The sequence below is a fragment of the Colius striatus genome, chromosome 6, assembly GCF_028858725.1.
Source record: "Colius striatus isolate bColStr4 chromosome 6, bColStr4.1.hap1, whole genome shotgun sequence".
Classification (NCBI taxonomy): Eukaryota; Metazoa; Chordata; class Aves; order Coliiformes; family Coliidae; genus Colius; species Colius striatus.
Genome location: NC_084764.1, coordinates 40,138,503 through 40,157,165, shown reverse-complemented (window position 1 = coordinate 40,157,165; position 18,663 = coordinate 40,138,503). Strand labels below are relative to the sequence as shown.

Genomic DNA, 18,663 nt, shown 5'->3' with positions numbered 1-18,663 from the left:
AAGTTGGTTACACAAAAGCTGGGGAGAATTTCGTCAGCGAATTCAATGGAGCAGGATCAGGTCTCCCCTTTCCAGCATCAGAGGTCAAATACTATTTTATCCTCAGTTAGTAACAAGTTAACAGAATAGCAGATTTCCAGAGTGTGCAGTTCTTAAACAAAACATTAGCCTGAACACACATCCATACACACAAAATTACAGTCCTCGTGCTTCTCTTGGATGATATATTTAGAAATCCTATTAGCTGGAGAGATCAACATTCTTATCTGAATTTCCAGGATGCTGTAACATGCAAAATTAGAGCAGCTCTTTTAAGTGGGTCAATTATCACTACTGCACTTACAGCAGCTTTTCCCCTCCCTCCCTGCAGCATCCATAATGGGCATTTAACAGAAGGATTTAAACAGTAAAATGTGGAGTTGACACACACCATAATGTAAAGTTGCTTTCCCCTTTTATATTTGCAAAATCTTAAAGGAACAAAGAAAATCACCCAAGTACAGAATCTCCACATTAAAATTACAGTCTCTGTGTGGAAAGCTTCCATGACTTTCAGAGTCAGGGCACCCTCAAGGATAATGCTAGTCAGCAAGCACACTCACCATTTTCCTTCCACATTCGAGTCATGCACAAGTAAGGTTTATGGCTTCTCCCTGTCACATCCCCCGAGGGACAAGAGGAAAACCTGAGGGCTACCACTCATCTCCCCAGCCCTGTCCCCCAGGTGCAGGGCTGTATCACCAGTTTGAAAGGCTCGAGGTTATTTTCCTCCCAAGAGGCAATTCTTTTTAAAAGACACTGCAAATCACCAGATACAAGTGGAACAATTCAAGTGCCTAGCATCATTTCAGGTACTACAAAGGTATCTATAGAGGGCTGACAGATATGACACAGGAACTAGGGAGACACAGGCTCTTCTGCAGTACAGGTGGAGGCCAGGCAAGATCCCTGAGAGTCACACAGCACCAATTCCTCCTGTCCACAAGCACAGGGCAGCAGTCAGGAGCAGCCCTTGCACTCACGGCACGCGGTGGGGAAGACACTAGAGCCACACAACAGAGCGTCCAACGTCAATGAGCACATGGAGAGGAAGATTTTACTTCCCCACCAACAGGAAACATGAAACACCTCATTCTCATATTTCTTTATATGGAGAAAAAAAAAATGTGAGGCAGTACTGCAAGTGAAAAATCATATGATCTTCCTTTGCTCCACGGAAAAAGAGACTGGATATGCTGGCTTCAGGTCACGAGCCCTGCTGTTGAAAACCAGCAGCTCCAATCCTGGCTGGAGGAAAGAGTGATGAGGAGAAATTAGGGCACAGAAATTAAATAGCTATTGCTGTCCCTGCCCTCTTCCAGCATTTTCTCATATGGTACCAAGTAGGAATGATTACAGAAGCCAAACATTACCAAACACCATGAACTATTTGGAAATAGACAGTCACATGAGGTAACAACAGCCACACTCTATTTTCCATTAATAGATGAAACTCTCCCAGCTGAAATCCATCCACTCAGAAGTATACCAATTTTAAACCTTCCATTTTGAAATGAAGCAGACAAGGCTTTTCCAAGACTTCAAGTCCAAGCAAATGCTTCATTAGGAAGCATTTCTTTACCAAGAGTGCGGTCAAACACTGGAACAGGCTTCCTGGAGAGGTGGCTAATGCCCCAAGCCTGTCGGTGTTGAAGAGGAGTTTGAACAATTTTCTTAACAACATGCTTTAACTTTTTGGTCAGCCCTGAAGTGGTCAGGCAGTTGGGCTGGATGATCATTGTAGGTCCCTTCCAACTGAAAATGCTCTGTCCAGCTTTCATTGAACAAAGACCTTAGTGTCCTTTATCACAAAAACACGTGTACAAAATCCAGTGAAATTTAAATAAATTTGGTGTTGTAAATATATGTATTTAATTGTGCAATTTAAAATACTTTTTTAATCTCTCGTGTCCTTGTCAGGCTCAACGCTTGAACAAAAGACATTCTGAATGCAACTGTATTTAATCAGAAGTGAAAGGTCAGTTACTAAAAAGAAAGTCCTTAAACAAAGAGAAATGGAAACTGGATTTATTAACTTCCCTAACTAGAACTCTAAAATTTTGTTGATTAAAGCCTAATTTAAAAAGTTAACTTTTTAATTGGGAACACTAAGGTCTGCTGGCTCCAGGAAGTTTTAGCAGAGGTCAAAAGATTGCTGGAGATCTAATTTTTCATTTCTAATAAAAAAGGAAGTCTTGCCCTTTCCCTTGCAAAGATAGACCTTGAAGTGTTAGTAGAGAAACAAAGAATTTATCCATCAAAAGCTCTCATGGCAAGGTTATACAAAGCTTCCCAAGACAGTGTGGAAGCCAACAGAGCCTGCTAATGCTCAAAAGGAAATTAGCTGAACTTCTCTTGCAAAGACCAACAAGGCAGAAAGGCTCAGAGGCTGCTGCCTAATCTAGGATTAAAAAGACCAGTTCCTTACTCCATCACAGATTTTCTGGGTAACTGTGAATGTGTCACTTAGCCTCAGTTCTGCACCTGGAAATGAAGATAAATACTCTCAACTTCCCTTACTGTGACATGAAAATAAACACAGTATACCAGAGAGAATTCAAATAGCTTGGCAATGAAGTACAAGTACTGTAGACAAATAAGAAACAACAAAGTGCTGCCCCATTCAGTGAGGAGATGCCCTTTTTGGTTTTTTCCAAATCCTTCTTGCCTGCTGGGATCCTGCAACGCCATCATGATCTTCCCACAAACAAAGGAGAGGTTCATGGGGCAGAGGAAGCAGGACAGGAGAGTGCCTTATGATTTCCCACCCAGTGCGCGTTTACACGTAGACACCAAGGCACCAGACTTGCTCCTATCAGCCTTCTGCTCCCAACACTCGAATTAGAAAGTCAGTAGAAAGGTTGTTCTGCACACAGTCCAGAAGAGAGGCCTCACTTGGCTGCCTTTGACTAATCCCAGGAGGACCCCATCTATTTCCTCTGACTCCATACCAAGCTGCAGAAGATCACCTGAATAACTTGGACAATCCTAAATCTCAGGAGGCTGCCCCAGCCTCGGGTGGCGGGAAGGGCTGAGAGAGCCCCCTGGCATGAAGACTGATCACCTTTACTGGAGGGAGAAAAACCTGCCCTGAACTTACTCCAAAGGCAAATAGAGTGATATTTACACAAGATAGCTGGTGAGGGAACTTTGTAAAGGCTCTTCTCATGTGGAAAAGGTTTTATTGACTATGCTTTAACAAGACAGGATTTGTTTTACAACCAAGGGTGCATTTTCCAGAGAGCTTCAAAGGAAAAGAATAAATAAATAAATAAAAGTTAAAAGTGGAAGGGTGGTGGTGGCATAAAAGACATTCACCATGTAAAATGTTGCTGTAAATAAAACCCATGTGGTAGCGCTGGAAAATATTACAAACAAAATAGTGGAGAGTTGTACAGTTTTTCTAACAGTTGTGTACAGTAAAAAGGATTACAAACAGAATGAAACGTTCCTTGATTAAAACAAACTGATATCATCCCACCTGGAAAATCCTGTCCAGGCTCTCATTGTTCCTGAGTGACCCAAGGGCAGCCCCCGGTTACAGCCCAGCCCGTAAGTCACTCAAAACCCCTGCCTGGCTCTTCCCAAGTTCTCTCTCTTGGGAACAGCAAGACCAGCTAAAGAGCCCTTTGTTTCCATTCAAACATATGTAGGGGTGGAAAAGCTGTTCAAAACATTAAAGAGAAACAACTGAAGACTGTTACTATTCCAAGAAACAAATTAAGAGCCAGAGCCTGAAATGCCCAGAGCACTGGCAGTGCCAGATGAAGTCAGATGTCACTGGAAACACTCTCCATCCTCCTGCCCCTGGGAGGGGGACAAACAGTTCCATCAAATCTGAGGATTTACAAAGCACTGTCTCCCTCCAGGTGTATTTTTTGCATTGTACCTTTACTTCTGACACTGATAATACAGACACATTTTATAAACAGGATAATAAATTAAAGTTTTATAGGTAGAGCTCATCAAAAGGATGAAACATCTCCCAAATTGAGTTAACAGCTAGTAAACCATCTTCCCTTTAAAACATTAACACTGACAAATATTATAAGCAAGGCAAATTAAAAGCTACATCAACATTGCTGCTTTGTGGGGTTTTGTGTCAAATAAACTAATAAAACCCATAAACTGATGTAAAATAAATTCAGATCTCAAATAACACATTAAGCTTTCTAAAGAAATATAAATAAAAGCTGCACCTCAGATAAACTTTTACGTTCACTTTAAGTTCTAGAACTTTTTTTTTCCAGATTAAAAAATGTATGTTACTGGAATATTTTGCATTTTTGCATTAATTAAACCATGCATAAAAATGAAGGAGAACTTAATGTTTTCCTGTTTCAGGCTGAGGTTTATTCAGGCATAATTCAGACTACACCAGGAGACTTGGCTACAATTTCCCTCACATTTTCACAGAGGCTGGCCGGCGACATGTACATTATGAAAACAGAAGAATAAGCAGATATCCATGTCAGATAGATACATTCCACTCCCTCAAACTGAACTCAGTACAGACACAATTAAAGCCTATTTTCTTTCTCCAAGCGCTTCCCACTCCTTTGGTTTTGCCACTGGAGAGAATATAGCAGTTCTTACTACTTTAGCCCCTGACTACATCCCACTGTCATCTCCCCAGGTCACGTCCATACTTTATTCCTCATACCATAACTTTGGTATATATGTTGTCTTCTATTTCAGAGACTTATCTGTTCCTAGCTAATGTTTTTTGCCTCAACAATTCCTGAGTCACTCCACCAGTTAATTTGGGCCACCCAAAACCAAGGCACTGTCTCTGAGCTCTGGGGACATTGTTGCCCCTCACCACTTCTTCCACTCTTCCCCTCTACAACACATTCACCAATCTTCAGTCTTTAACTTCCGTTTCCAAATTCCTCCCAAACCTCTTCTGAAGGGTTCTATAACCAGCACAATCACAATGAACACATTAAGCTCAGTGTATCTACTTAGCAGCGTGTATAAATCTTGAAGTGTTGTTACAAATACTGTATGTCCTTTCCACAGTATGATACACCATGTATCTCCTCTTTGCATGCTATCCTCTGCTGGCTTCTCCAGAAGACCAGCTGCAAGCTTAATGCCCTGAACATGCATTTTCATTCTTCTTAAAGGACAGCCACTCTCTCCACCTGCTCTTGGTCTCCCTGGACCAAAGGCCCAGGGAACACACTTGCCTCTTGTAGCACGTTTCTGTATTGCTAGGTCTAGGCCACAAACAAATATAACACACTGATAATGATCATAATTAATCTTTGGAGGCTTGAATGTATTTTACAAAGGTCATCAATATGCACCAGTGGCTCTAAGATTTTTAAGCTTGTAAAGAAAGGAGAAGATATAAGAAAAAGAACTTAAATTTCAGTGTTCATAACCCATAATTTATTTGGAGTTTGTTTTTCAAACTACACTGGACTTTAAATAGTAAAAAAAAAAGCAAACCAAAAGACCACCAAAAACACAAACAGCAGAACACAGGCAGAAGCTGAACTCACTCTCCCACACTTAAATTCTTAATACCAACTACAAAATTAAGTTAATCTAATGGATTTTAAAGAATCAAAGCCCAACACTACAAAAAATGACCCATACAGTCATGCACTACCACTCCTCGATTCCCAGGTGGCACAGTAACCATGCAAATGGAGTTCTTTGTGATACTGACAAGATAGAGTCCATCTTTGTAGTCTTATTCATACTTTATTCCTAGTATTTTATCTGAAGTATAACACAGGATATAATCTCCATTTAACAAAATAAAAGTTGGTAAATTAATTTAGGTCTTCATGAAGTCCCAACCAGACCAGTAAGTACACCTTTCACTCATAACTGAGATCCATGCTGTAATATTTTAAAGGATATAAAACAAGCAAAGCATTTTAGTTTTTGCTAGACAAGTTAGCCACACTTGTTGCACAGATGGTTGCTTTACAACAACATACCTATTTGCCTCTTACAGCTTATACTGCTTCCAATGCTTTTTTTATCACTACTAGTAGGGAAAAACGGATTTGCAAGTTATGGATAGGCTATCATTCAGGAGTATCAAATAACAGCTGTAAGTGAATTACTTTAAAAATGTGACACAGGCATAAAAACATATTGGTAATGCTTTTAAATCAACACTGTCTTTTTGGTAATCATAGAATCATCATAGAATGGTAGGGGTTGGAAGGGACCTTTAGAGATCATCCAGTCCAACCCCCCTGCAGAAGCAGGTTCCCCCTAGATCAGGTCACACAGGAACATGTCCAGGTGGGTTTTGAAGAGTCCCAGAGGAGGAGCCTCCACACTCCCTCTGGGCAGCCTGGGCCAGGCCTCCCTCACCTCAACACTGAAATAGTCTTTTCTTACGTTTAAATGGAACATTTTGTGTGTCAGCTTCATCTCATTACCCCTTGTCCTGTTGCTAGATACCCGATGCTAGAAAATTATGAGAAAGAAGAAATTCAGAGTTATTGATGGAGACAAAGTGACATTTATAGCCCCTTGCAAATACTAAATACTGTACATTTAGAAAGGGAAAAATTTTACTTGAACCACAGGAAAAAGCTCCCATTCACTTCACTATATCAACTCAACAGTGACAAAGTTAGCTCCTAAACACTTACCTTTCCAAATTTTGAAACAAGGCCTAACTGGGATAGTTGACTTTCTGTCTTTTGATTTCATTTTTTAATTGTGAAAGGATACGAGGAGTTCCTTCTGTCCTACACACCAGGTAGAGACAGGCAGCAATTACATGGGTCATCTTTCTCCCCCGAGTCAGGTGCTTGCTCACCGCCATCTTGAAAAAATTGAAGGCAGTATCCAGACAATGTTGATTGAGTTGGAGCTGATTTCCCAAGTGGTGAATCTGACGTTTCCCTAGAAAAATTAACAAGGAGAAGAATAAAAGAAAAGCTTAACAACTTTGGGTTGCCTTTTTTTTAAAAAGACAAAAGGGAAAGGGTGTATTTTAGACTTTGACTCTGTGTAAAATATAATAACCTCATGTTTCAGGAACTATATATCCTCAGTTGCTCAGGACAAAAAAGAAGGAAAAAAAAGAAGCCTCATTTTGGACTGCCAGAATTGAGATTAAAACGATCAATGAGCCCTGAAAAACAAAGCCACAAAGACCAGCCCCAGAGAGGATCCGAAACAGCCAGGGTTTCTCAGACAAAAGATTATGCCCCTCTCTCTTAACATTGTTTGAAAATTTGCACTTGGTTAGCTGCAGCAATGAACTCCTGACAACCAGAGGTCGTGGTGTGTTTGACACTAGCATGCAAACAGAGCAGACATTTTGCTGCTGCTCTCCAAGATGCTATGAAGTTTGCAGTTCCTCTGGCCACAACTGAAGCCCGCAAGGAAAGCATCTCAGCTCTGGGCTTGGCCATGATCACCACTGACAGGAGGTACTTCCTTCCTCTGAACAGCTTTGCACCCAAGCAGCTTTCATTTAAGGCTTGGCTGCTAGACTGAGGAGATTAGTTTGTGGCTACAGGAAAACAAATGTGCCTTCGCCCTTAAATAAAACAAACCAAAACAAAGTGTGTTTCGGAAGAGTCATGGCAGGAAGTGGTACAGCTGCTGGGACAGATGTGGGAAGTGAGGTCTGGTTTGGCCTCACAGCTCCAGCTTTGGAAGATCATGCTGAAAAGATGGCTCAAGAAAAAGATGGAGGAAGTCATGAGGAAAACAGAGCACTGAAGTTCCTCAGCGCATGGGGTCAGATGGCACATCAAGAAAAATCCTTTAATTCAATGTGCTGGGCAGATGTTTCCAGTACGTGTATTTACAGGAAAAGCTCATCTATTCCCTTCAGAGATGTCATGAGTAGGTTTGCTGAAGGAGGTATGATGCCTGCCATGCACCTCAGCCACCACTGCTCACAGAAAGTGATGGTGAGCGCACAGTGCTTACCAGAACACCACCTGCACCTGCACAGCCTGCACATCTTGATTTTATGCAAATCCCTACACCTCATCACTAATAACACTGTACAAATGCTTAACCCCTGAACAACCTCCTGTCAAAGACGTTGCTTCAATTCAGCTTTAATAAAAAGTGACTCCAGACACACAGCCAGGGTCAGCAAGACTCCAGTCAAACAGGAGCTGCCACAATGTGACAGCTGCTCTTTCCTGCACAAGTGGCAATTACTGCCCTCACCAATGAGATCTCCTTCAAGGCAAGTTGGTCAACCAGCTTTGTAACACATTTGGATGAAGAAGTAAGGACAGAAGACAGATATGTCACCTTCCACAGGAGGCGTGGGTACAATAAGCTGCTCAAGAGTAATCCAAAGCCCATTAAGTGAATAGTTTTTCCACTGCCATCAGCAGGCCCTTGACTGATGCTCATCAGCCTCAGTCTCTCAAACACAAACACTGCATCTTCCTAAAATTAAGACGCTAACTAGAGTTCTTCCTTCCCCAAATTTTATTTTATGTTCCCCAATTTACACTGAGGTGGGCTCAAGGCCTTTAATGGCTCTAAGAAAATATCAGTTTGTTCTCATCTGGAGGGGGTGGGGAATAAATAAATAAATTTACCTACCCTTAAGTATTAAAATTAATTTTTGCAGTGGCAGCACAGCCACTTCCCTGATTGCTCCCCTCCCCAAGCAAGTCCACTGCAGAGGCCAGCATGGATCAGGGGGCTGTGGAAAGCCACCTCTTTCTATCATCTGAGCTTTCTATTGATCTGGTTGTAGTCTGCCATGTGTGGCTGCTGAGACAAAGACATCATGCAAAGATAAAACCATTTAAAAAACAAGTAAATGAATAGGCATGTCCATGCCCATGTACCTCTCCCTCAGCTGCAGGGAAATAAAGACTGCAGTCATTGCAGCAGTGTTCCCTTTCAGATGGTCCAATTCTATGTCCTCAAAGCCACAAAGGCAGCTGATGACAAAAACCTGTTTCAGTAGTTTTAAATGTTGTCTGAATTTTTATTTTAATTAAAGCTTTTGTAAAAATACAAAGAGGACAGTGGCTCCTATGCCAGGGAAGAGCCCCACACACTCCTGAACGCTTCTTTGGGCTAAAGCTTGAACTGGTATGCAGAAACTGGTATGCAAGGCGCAGTTGGCTCCTCAACAAGGCTGGTGCAGGCCACCAAGCACGAAGAGGTGATCAAGAAGCTTCTTGTGCTACCAGCATGGCAGCAGATGATGTGGTCCTGGGCTCACACCAGAGAACAGTCCAAATGAACTGGAGATGCACAGTAAGAACAGGACAGGCATCCACGAGACTCCTCCCCCAGCTCTTCCCTGACCTGTTGCCATTATGAGGTGATTCTTCTCCCAAGAACGCTACTCTCATTCAGAGATACTCTTCACCTCAGGGGGCACTTCAGAAACAAAGAAGATACCAGAAGAGAAAAGACATAATATGGAGGAAGACCTTTGAAATTTGTTTCTTTCATGAGCAATTTTTCCACACGAAGTTGGTCCCATCCCCAAGCTCCTATTAATATTCCCTCAGTATTTAACCTTTTCTTAGTTTCAAATGCTGAAATATAATTCATCATAGTCCATCCTAGGTAAACAGTATGCTCATTTCAGTAACATACAGTGGTTTAGCTGAGCTCTTCACCCAGCATCAATATTTTAAAATGCAATTACTTTAGAGGTAACCAGTCATTGTCTAATGGCAAATACCAAAGAGATTTAAGAGCGCTGAAAGGTACTCATCCACTTAGAAAATGTTATTTCTTTGAACGTTTTACTCAACCTTCAGTAGGCCAGTAAACACTTTAATTCTGTGTGCTAGTACTCCCTCAAGCTGCTTTGTAATATTATGTCAGTCATACAGTTTTTTGAAAAATAAGACAACTGTCACAGTGCTGTTGATCCCCAGTATGAACAACTCAACACAGGACAAGAGGCATCTTAGAAATTATGTGCATCTTGATGACTAACTTGGTTCTGTCCTTATCTGTTATGAGAGAGAAAGAAATGTACTGCTTATAGCATCATCTAAGATAAACGTTTACATTCTGTAACCAGTCCCCTATTTACAAAAGAAAGATCAAAAGCTTTGTTGTTCCCCACCACCCCCATCCCTTGAACTTAACATGACAACAAAATTCTATTTTTCTTGTATCTTATGTAACACTAACAAAAAAAAAATACAGTTAGCATTAGCAATCATGCTTCTAGATTTCTCCACAGAGAACACCAGATAACTTATACTCCTTCTAGTTGCCTCAAAGGATCAAGAAGCATCTCCAGTCAGAAGGTAAGAAAAGGCAGATGGAGGTGTTTAAGCGATAGTTGGATATTGCACTTAGGGAAATGGTCTAGTGGTTGATAGGGCTGGGACAAAGGCTGGACTCGATGAGCTTAAATGTCTCTTCCAGCTGAAAAGATTCTATGATTCTATATGGCTATTGCCCCAGTGCTGCAGTACAGTACCAAACTGTTGCACAGTGCCCTCATCCCAGTCAGATAACAAACAGAAGTACGTGAATTTGTGACTTTCTTTTCTGCCAATTTCACCAATCTGACAGTTCCAGAAATGAAAAACATGTCTCAATAATATTTTATTTAACTACAAATACAGCAATTTAATCTGTTGGTATCTGAAGAGCAGATGTTCATACTTAGAGAAATGGGGCATAAGAAAATGACTGATCAAAATAAATTCTCTATCCAGTGTTCCAGTTATTGTTGACAAACATCAACAGAGACCAAATACCCATTCATACTGCCAGTCCTCAACGTGGTAAGTCCTCATAACTGTGCAATGGAAGCCACAAACCTCGCTAAGCATTCAGATCAGTCTGGCATGAGTGATTGCTCAAGGAGCAACATGGTCAGTGCAGGGAGGTGCCGCAGTGCAGCTGCAAGCTACGGGGCTGGGAAGAGGAGCCATTCCCTCCAGCAAACCTACAAGACTGCATTATATCTATCAGCCCCTGAACATAGTCCCACTACCACTGCTCCTCGCTAGCTGGGTGGCATTTTACAACTTTCTATTTGCTGTTTAATTCCTGCCTCTATCATTTGCTCTAGACCAGCAGTGTGGCTTCCATCAGCCCTAAAGGCTGACTAACACCCCTTCCTCCAGTTTGACCATATGGTCCCAGCATGCAGTGAGCTGGTCCAGCTACCTTATGATCTCAGCCAAAACAGTGGGGACATGCAATATTACAGTGCAATTTATTAGCAATCTGCTTAACTGTAGTCACCACGTTACAGACTCAAATGAACTGAACTGCTCTACTGGACAGAAAAGAACCATCATATCTTTAAAACCTGCCATGTTCTAGGTTATAAAACAAAACTCAAGACAACAGCTTCCTGGCTTTCTTATCCATTTTAACCAACAGAAGAGGGTTTTTTAAATGTTTGAGCGGGACACTACTAAAAAAACCTTAGTTACTATTACCTCAGTACTAAAAAGAAGTATCATCATGTGATACAGCATTGCAATTTTTTCCCTACATTGCAAAATATTCAGGGGTGAAACAAGTCTCTTAGTAGGCACGTGTTTTATTAATAACTTGCAATAAGAGTTGCTTCTTTGGGGCCTTACAGGTTTTTGACAGATCCTGTGATTCTTTTTTTTAAGTCAAATGAAATAAAACCTTTAAGGTCAATGCTTATAACTTCATGCTACCCCTGTAACTCAGTGAAGACATTAAAGTGGTGTCTGAGTATCTTCGGCAAAAGGACAAAGAACAGTGTCTTTTTAGAGAGACAGGACAAGCTCATCAGCAAGGTTACAGAAATCCTCCCCCTTCCATCACCAGTAAAACAGTACAATTATTCTCCTTTAAAAGAGCAAAAGGACAAAAGTTTAGAATGCTACAAAAATTTTGTGACATCTAAGACACACAGCAGACAGGTCACATGTATTTCTCAAAGGTCCACCATACCACTGAGGTGGAGGTGGAGGCTGGGGGGAAGAGAGAGAGGGGAGAAAAGCTTACATTTCTGTAAGCAACACACAAAATCAAGTTCCCAGGCTACTGAGTAGTAAAGTTTATCACGCTCCTGAATCTGCAGCTAAAAACAAAAGCTCCTTTTCAGTTTTAAGTTCCACTCAACAGTAAAAAAAGTGTTTCTACCCATGTACTCCTGGCATGCTGAAAGAAACACCATCATCTTCTCAACCGATGCCAACCTCAATGCTTTGAACTGGCACATAAGACCTGAACTGACAAGTGCAGATAGGACTGCTGAGTGCTACCATCCTTTTATTTCACAATTTTTCTGTTCTTTTGATAAACAGTGATTATTACAAAACAAAGCGTGGGCTAGAAATCACTGTCACAAAAATAGATTTGCAGAAAACCTTGCTAATATTAAATGCTTACACAAGAGGCAGCTGATAGCAAAACTGCAGCTTAAGTTATAATAGGAGCAAAGTAGAAAAAGGGGGGCAATCAGACCCATTCTTTACAAGCAATTTTCTGTCTTTTACGATCTCTTTACTACGGAAACATCTTGTTCTCTTCCCCTATTCAAGAGGAATCATACCTTTTTTTCTGGATCCCTTAAAAGTCAGTAATGTCAAGCAGCTACAGCTATGTATAACTCATGTTCTGCCTGCTCATCTGCAACCTTCCCCTCAGACTGATGGAGACTGTAACACTGCTATTTCAAAGCAGCTCTTTTCAGTACAAAGCATAAGTTTCCAGGGAAATAACAGGCAGTATACAGCCAGAGTATAAATCAATTGTTATTATGATGCTAAACTGCATCATCAAAATCCAGGCATACAGATTTTGCCCCTTATCTCGAGCAATTTGCTCAAGGGGCTCTGGAAACCAGCATTACCTGAGTCAGGCAATGGAGTCATGTTAACAGCATTAATCCTGGTTTTTCTGCAAAAAGGATTGTTATGGTAACAAACACTAGATTCTATTGAAGGAAACATTTTGGATGGGTTTTTCTTGGGCATTCATTGCCAGAATTTGAATTACTTTACTGACTGAATTTTATGTGCTGATTTCATTGTGCATTTGGGTTTTCATTCCTTTTCTTTCTTTGAAAGGGCTCCGCAAAAGAACTCCCCCAAAAAAGGGAAAACAAGAACAGGTTTTATGTGTGGGCATCCCTGCATGCTTTGTCATATCTTTGCATTTCAGCAAGTCCAAGCTCAAAGCCTGGATGAACTTCCTGCTCTTTGCTCCATGCCAGGCTTCCATGTTACTTGTATTACAAATAAGTAAAACAAACAAACAAAGCCACAACAGGGAAAGTCCAGGAATATCAGAAGGGCTCCTCTTATGAAGGCTGGTCCCAGAAGCCTAATCAAGGGTACAGTCTCATGATCAAAGGCAAAAAAAAAAGCCATTTGAAGCCCAAACAATGGGGAGGAGGCAGGGAGGAAACAGAGGCGATGGATCACACCGAGCATTTCCAGCAACACACACAATACCATGAGGGAAAAGCAGCTTTATCTCTGCAAGCCTGCAATGAAAAAGGCCAATGAACAGTAAAAGTAGCAGCACAGTAGGACATTACAGCAGTGCTGATGCAGCACAATAAGAACTTTATTCTATTAAGGATAGCCAAGAGTTATTTCCAGTAATGCCTAATTACTCATGAGGAAAGAGATGAGCATGCTGGCCTCATGCCCATGCTCTGCCTAACTTCAGCCTAGCCCCAAATCCCCACTTTGGTACCATATAGTTGTGAGTACCCCTCACATCCCCAGACACATGGTCTTCCACACAAGAACTCCCCAGTTCTTCCAGAGGATGTGTTGGTCTTAGGGCTGAGCAACCTGGAGTCCGTGCATGCTTGGCCCCACTCTGATTGATGCATCTTGGTGGCCGTGTCATCTGGCAGATCTGCTTTGGGGACTGCCCAGGAGGACAGTCTGTCATCTCACAGAGTAAAACAGTTCCTGGGCCTTTCTCTGTGATAGCACAACTGTTTGTGGGCATGCACAGAAAACCAAACTGGTAAATTGATCCTTGTGAAATTAAAAATACTTAATCCCAAGCTGTTCACTGAAGGACTGATGCCTCCAATTTAGCTTCTTAAGGGCCAGAACCAGACTATCTCAGCACAGAGACCTGTATTCAATTTCTCTGCTCACTGACAATAATCCAACCCATTCATTTTGACTCCCACGAGATCACCCCAACTACCAGCTGCAGCTCTCCACCTCCTCCATCCCATCTCCTCTGGTAAAGCACTTACATTGCACGGCAAATGTTCAGTCTCTCATTCATTCATTCAGCTAAAGAGAACTAGTATGCATCTTGAAGATTAATGTTTTAACAATCCAGACAGCGGTCACTACTCCAGCCACTTCTTAAATATCTGATACTAAGCTTCTTTTCTTTCACTGAGAAAATCTGCTGTTAACATCTCTTCCCAGTACTTCTGTACCTCTTGAAGTATTCACTCCCTCAGAACTGGCCCTTGTATTCCATTAATGCCAAGGCAGGCCCACAGAATTTCCCCCATATCCCATCCCTCAAGCTCTTTTTCCAGTCCCTGATTATATGATACCACTCCCACACAGGCAGCTTCTTCACATACACAGCAACTGGCCATTTGAACTGACTTGCCTTACCCACTCTGAAAAATTTGGCATTGTAAATCATTTCTCCGACTTTTTGCATTTTGTTCCTGGAATTCTGCTTCCCTCACAGGTGGTACTTCTACTGCTGTCATTTCATTCCCATTATCCATCTAACTGCTACCCTGGCTTCAGTAACAACAGGCTAGAAGCCATATGGTTTCTTCATGGGCTGCCATTAACCTACAGCTAATCTTGTCCCATCATCCTTAGGCAGTGGCTTGCTTTAACCTTTTTAAATTTGTTTCTTTTTAATACAGCTAAAACACATCATGCTTATGAAATCCATACACAATTTCACTTCCAGTGTCAAGATTTGGAAAACCACTGCCAATGCTGACATGGAAAAAAAAAAAACCCAACCCCAGTCTGTTGATTCACTTGCATCTGAAGGTATTGGATTACAACTGTTTTAAGTCAAGCTAAGGCCCAAGCTGTTGCGTTGCAGCAAAAAGCATTCCCATTTCTGGCATGATATTTACATGGACACATACTGATATAGATGAGGAAACTTGCTCTTCTGAAAATCAGCCCCATTTAGGCCAATTCCCTCATATAACTCAATGAGCAGCTTCCCAAGCCCTAACAGTGGAAGAATGTGTCTGGGGTGAGGAGAAACTGTCAGCAGCAGCCTACATGTGGATCAAAAGTAAATGTGAGATTGCAGCCTAAATGGGTCAAAGAGAAAAGTACACACCATCCCTACCCTTCCTCCTGCTTCCCTGCTACTGCTCCCAGCCCTCACCACTTCTCTCATAAAAGTGAGTTTACACAAAAATCTGACTTTCACAGTTGAAACAAATGCTAACACAGTTGTTAGCTGTCTGTGTATTAGAATGCTGGTAGCTTAATTCTGGAAGCTGGAAATAAATGGTAGTTTAATTCTGGAAGTAAGTAAATATGAACATTTTTTATCCAAAAGTTTTGTCAACTGAATTTTTTACTCATGTAAGATTTGCAGCTGTTTCAAAGTCAAAACTATGAGCACATGTATGATTAATGTAGTATAACTTTTACCTGTATGACATTAAGGGAATTAGAAAGAAAAATTTAAGATCCCAAGAACTTTTAGGTAGCAGCAGTTTTTGAGCATGCTAGACTTCCTTCTCAAAGCACCATCAGTTTTGCTTTGTTTTAATCTTCCTCTGTTTTGTTTGGACACTGATTTATTTTTTTTTTAATTACATTTTAAATGACAGTTATTCTTAGAGATTTTTCTGTATCTACATACATGTAAAGCTTTTTCCCCACACTTATCAATTACCAATTGTTACACTTGTCACAACAAGAAATGAAACATTCCTGCTGTCACACAGCGTTACTGCTGATCCAAGCACTGCCTTCAACCGTCCAAAGTCATTTCTACATCTCTGCAAGAAAAAAGATTCGCTCGTGACATAATCTGACAGTTTTGAAAAGATCACTTTTTAAAAGTTTTTTAAAAACATAATTCTAGCATTAGGAGAGAGCTCAGAGCTTGTTTCATACCTACAAAACAAACAGCATTTTACTAACAAGCATCTGTCATCCATCTACAGAGCTAGAAAAATTCAAGAATACAGCACAATAAGAAAAAAAACACCAACACCCTGTTTCCTCCTAATAAAAGTTACTAAAAATTTTTAAAGCAAAATAAAAAGGAAGACTACACAGAAAAAGATCCGTTGCTGCAATGGAAAACTTTACAGATGTGAACAGCATATAAATCAGTGCAGCGTTATCTGCTCGCTGACAGCAAGTTCTAGTGACTTCCCTGCAGATCAGGGCTTTTGGAAAGCTAAGAAGAGTGAAAACTGACAGGAGATATTTTTCAGAGTCCTGCAGACACCAGGGAAGCAGACAAGATCCCTGGGAATCAAGGTGCTTTGCATGGATGAGGAGAACATAGGAGCGGAAGTTATACTCTAGCCAAAATTGCCACTGAGGCCAAGGGACAGAGGCAAGAGCAGAAGGAATTTGAGTTACCACAGCTGAACAATTATCACTTCTCATCTGCACTGCAGCAACTATTAGCAAAGGTCACATCTACTAAGGTTGTTTACAAAAAAAAATTAGAAAATAAAAATACATCTTCCTGTTCAATCTACCTTCCCTGCTGCAAAAGCCTGAGCAGCCTTTCCCTTTTCCTGCCAAGAGGCTCCTGCACATCTCTGTGAACCCTCCCTACTTTCCATGTCCACCTTGAACACTTACTTTTTATAACACATCTGAGGATTTACCTGTCCTCAGACACACGCAGAATAATTTTCCTCCCTTAGAGTTCAACCCTGCTGCTCTGCATGTCAGTTCTATCAAAATACAACTGCTAGTGGTAAATTATTTCCCCCTCCATCATGCACTGGAGCAGGCAGGAAAGACTTTACTGGCAGAGACTAATACACCACTTCACTCTCCACCTGCATATGACATAAGGTTGCTGTTGCTTCTTGAGGACTGAAAAAGACCTAAGCACCCAAAGCTACTCTCAGGTTCTGGTTCTGGGGTTGTTCTTTTTTTCTTTCGTCCCTTCTTCCTCCCCTAATTCTATCTGCAAATATAATAAAAGGTGTTCTTTCCCCATCCAGACCTTACCCAACTGATGGTCAAAGAAGATGTATGACACAGTGATTCCAAATGAAGAACTTCATAAATATCAATTAACTGGTAAATCGTCTCAAAAAATGGAAATACAGTGAGAAAGCATCAAGGGAAAAAGGATGCAGAGAGAAAAAGTCAAGGAGGGTGAAGAAAAAGAGGTAGTTATTAAAGATATAAAAGATATAAGAGATAAAACATGATCTAAAAATGGAAGTAAAAAGACAGAAGTGAAATCAAGCTGGGAAAGGCATAGAGGCATTACAAAACCAAGAAATATCCTATTAGGTTAATATCCATTTAAGATATTTTTATGTGACGCTGACAAGAACGGTCAAATATTTCTTCCTTTATACATAAGGGATAAGAAACCTGGCAGTTAGGTCAGAGAGCATCAATCTTCATCCAGGCTGCAGCTGAAGAACAAAATTCTGCCCTTAGTTTGTCCCTGCCAGCTGTGTCCATTAGCTACAGATAAAACACAGTACCAATCCAAGGAGGCTGCTCTCCTTTACAACTACAAATGGTCTACTTTACACCAGAGCTACAATTGCCCCGGTAATTTTATCTGTGTTCTGCCCATAGATGATGGAAGAAGTTAAAGCTTCAGCCCTAACTTTTCCATTTCCTTCCCTTTTAAACCAAAAATAAGTGAAGGTTGCCACAAATCTCAGCTAAACAATATAATGAATCAGCGAAGCTATTTATCAAGCCAGTCTCTTGTGCTATCTACTTCAACTTTGAGTTGAAAGGAGATTTATGTTTAAAGAGAGAAAGCACAATATTTCAGGAATAGCTTTATATTTCTTTAAACAACAATATTTATAAAAGTCCAATGTACAAGCTGTTCCAGTGAAGAAAATACAATGCCATCTATGTATTTCTACAGAGTCAAGGTGGAAATACTTAGACAATATTTGGCATATTTGCAAAATATCTATCTGTATGTTTGTGATCCCTTCCATTTCTTATGAAGCTACTCTATATATACACGACGTCATCAGCAGCTCTTCTGGGACTTGGTTCTGCTCCTCAGGAACTCTGATCACCCTAGAATTAAAGACGGAGAGCATGGCAGGAGGATAGAGAGGAGGTATTTAGAGACCCAGAGACTGAGCTTACAACCTTCATCAAATTACCCAATAGGATTTGTCAGAAGAAGAGCAGAATCACTATAAGTTTAAGCTGTAAATAGATGTACGTGTGAGCTCATGCCTAAGGACTAATAAGGTGAAATTAAAGGAAAATGTAAGCACCATGTTAATGGGAACTTACAACAAAACTCATTGGTCCTCAGAATAGTTTCCCAAGGGAGCTGGTGGAAACTCCCCATATTGGAACATATGAACCCAGAAAGGGCAAAACACAAGAAAAATGCATGATATGGAGTGATCCCATATGACAAAAATGGGCTAAGATGACTTATTTGGTTAAAGTAAGGTCCTATGTTTTGCAAAGCCATAAGCTTAAGAGAGAGGTTGCTTTTCATAACAGTATCATT

The 18,663-nt window shown here is 40.9% G+C and overlaps 1 protein-coding gene across 1 annotated transcript in view; it reads right to left on the bottom strand.

The window, feature by feature from the left end:
* The window catches only part of BRF1 (BRF1 RNA polymerase III transcription initiation factor subunit), a 173,814-nt gene that overhangs the window by 123,780 nt on the left and 31,371 nt on the right, over nucleotides 1-18,663 (bottom strand). Inside the window, exon 3 of the mRNA XM_061998945.1 lies at nucleotides 6,748-6,921. Within this exon, the coding sequence (XP_061854929.1) occupies nucleotides 6,748-6,921 (174 nt within the window). The remainder of the gene's footprint in view (nucleotides 1-6,747; nucleotides 6,922-18,663) is intronic.